This window comes from Hippoglossus stenolepis, chromosome 18 (assembly GCF_022539355.2).
Source record: "Hippoglossus stenolepis isolate QCI-W04-F060 chromosome 18, HSTE1.2, whole genome shotgun sequence".
NCBI lineage: Eukaryota > Metazoa > Chordata > Actinopteri > Pleuronectiformes > Pleuronectidae > Hippoglossus > Hippoglossus stenolepis.
This window is the reverse complement of record NC_061500.1, coordinates 108360-110859: the sequence shown is the minus strand read 5'-3', so window position 1 is coordinate 110859 and position 2500 is coordinate 108360. Positions and strand designations below refer to the sequence as shown.

The 2500-nt window shown below is 39.5% G+C and overlaps 1 protein-coding gene across 1 annotated transcript in view; it reads left to right on the top strand.

Moving 5' to 3' along the window:
* Positions 1-2500, top strand: part of dcc (DCC netrin 1 receptor) — a 134980-nt gene that overhangs the window by 111636 nt on the left and 20844 nt on the right. The window contains exon 28 of the mRNA XM_047344530.1: positions 2464-2500. This exon is cut by the window's right edge and continues 266 nt beyond it. Within this exon, the coding sequence (XP_047200486.1) occupies positions 2464-2500 (37 nt within the window). The remainder of the gene's footprint in view (positions 1-2463) is intronic.

Sequence of the window (2500 nt, the reverse complement as noted above, 5' to 3'; positions counted from 1 at the left end):
CTGTTTTCCCCCGAGTGGAAAGCACACGGCCGATACTTAGTCCTTCACAACAGTTAATGCACTTTAATGCAGGTATTTGTGGAAAGACGACAAGTCCACTGGCTAGAAATGTTTAAGTAGTAGGCTGAAGTGATGCATTTCATTATGCCTGCAGAGAAACGCACACTATTAACTACAGACTAGAAAGATATCCGATCCTGTTCTCACAACAGAACTTTTCACGTCAACAGCAAATCTGCTGTAAACTGAGTTCAAACCTCACACGTTGTTGTAAGGCATCATCACTAAACCATATGTTCTCAATTTTTGCTTTTAAACTCTTGGTTAACCTGTTGAATATCTCTTGAAAGGGGCTTTATGTACGTTTTCTCTTCATTAGCACTAACAACTAATCACTTAGCTTCTTCAATCCTACTTCTGTCTCCAGTTTATTTTTTAATTTGTATCACATCTTTGCTTCTACTAAAGTTATCATGTCAACTAGCTATACCTTATTCTGGCTTGAGTTAGAAAATCACACTTAACTTAACATTGATGTAACAACAATGTTTTGCTTTGAGCTCTGTCAGTCCCTGTTTTCTGAAACTTAGCGTGAAAGTCTGATCACTTTCCAATAGTGAGTCACTGGAGTGTTCGGTCGACCCAGAAGACGTAGCTCAGATGTCTTTTTTATAATCTCTTATCTTGTAAATGCAACTGAAGCTCTTGGCGAGTGACCATCACCAGCATCTGACAGAACATGTACATATTGCACCTTTGAAGGTACGCTGCAAAATTGTGATGACTGGTGGTCCTACCGAACAGTATTGTAGTGAGGGGGCACTTGTTTTTAGACATTTTTATGCATGAGGGAGCTGGTAACTTGTTACAGGTCAGGATCTGCAGAACTTACTTGATGACATTCTGGGGAAGTAAAATAATTTTAACGATTGGTCTTTTCCCCAAATTGCTCTACATAGTTTTAAATCTTCAGAAACTAAAATGACCAAAATCTTTGAGTCTTTGATTCAACTACTCTGAAGTCTTTGGACATTTTTATCAAGTTTAAAGATGGATATCAATCAGATTTGTGCACCTTTGTGTACCTGACACGCCCCCTAACAAAACAAAACTAGGGTTCATGGTCATTTCTTTAAACAAAAACATGGTGTGTTGAACACTCTGTCTTTGTCGAAGCTTCTAATATGTTTAATTAATGAGCAGCTGCTGCCCCTGTAGAGAACTTACAATGCTTCCTATCACTGTTTTTAATATGTCAGGGTTTATAGACACGTCACTGCTGATTGGATAACACCTATGACACACCCACCAAACAATCCTTGAAGCTCAATGATACGTTTAGAGGAAACATGTCTTTCGACATTGAAACTGTAGCAAAACATTTTGAGATAGTACGTGACCCAGGTTAGTCAAGTGCGGAGGCTGACTTGTGCTGGAAGCAACGGAGTGAACCAGCTGGCCAATCAGAGCTGACTGGACTTCATCAGAAGAGACAGGAGCTAAAACTAAGTGTTTGAGACAGAGGCTGAAAAGAGGAGCTGAAGCAAAGTGAGTCTGAACATTGGAGCATGAAAACATTTTGCAGTTAAAATACTCATTAATATTATCAACCTGGAGTTGAGAAGAAAATGTCTCTTTACTGTTAAGTCCTCTGACCTGAATGACCATTTACTCTCTGATTGTCCCGACCCTCTGATACTAAAATAGCATATGTACCAGACTTTTGTCGCTGAGGTACCAGTAGCATGTTCATTGTTTTGGAACATGCAAGCTGCTATACTGTATATGTCTACTTAGGATGGATGATTCTCTGTTTCAGCTCCCTGAACTGTTAAACATCTCTCAGTTCTTTCTATTTGATTGCTCCTCTCTTTCCTCTTTCCCCTTTCATCATCCAACTCACCCCCTCCCACCCCCGTCCTTTTCTCTGTGAGTGTCTCTCACATTCTTTTGGTTTTTCCTCTCTCTCTCGTCTTATCTGGCAAATGAAAACACAGCGACTCCACATGTAATTAGTGTCTTGTCCTTGCTCTCCCACGTTTTCTCTGATCACATTTTTCAAATCTTGTGTTTCTGCACAGTCATCACATTTATTTTCTTTTTTTTCAGCAGGAATCTTCTCTTCTTCTTTTCCCTTCTTCGTCGTCTTTCTGTCACATCTTTCACCACAAATATTAAATGGGATTGTGAGGAAATTTAGCCACAACAAAAACTGAAGAGGGTACAGAAGGAGCTAACCCAAGTATTGTTGGAGGAAGCAGAGATGTCATCCATCTTTATTTACAGTCTGTCAGAAACACACTTTCTTTTTCACTGCCTTTCTGAAAAAGCAGTAATCTCTAAAGCAGTGTTTTTCATTTAATCGCCTCCATCAAAGCAAAAACTATGAAAAAATGTTAAAGATCTTTCGGATCATGTGTCAGAATATTTCTTCTAATTCTGCTCTAACTTCTTCGGCTTTAGCGATGCCCTCGGAGATCTCCACCAATCCTCTCCTCCA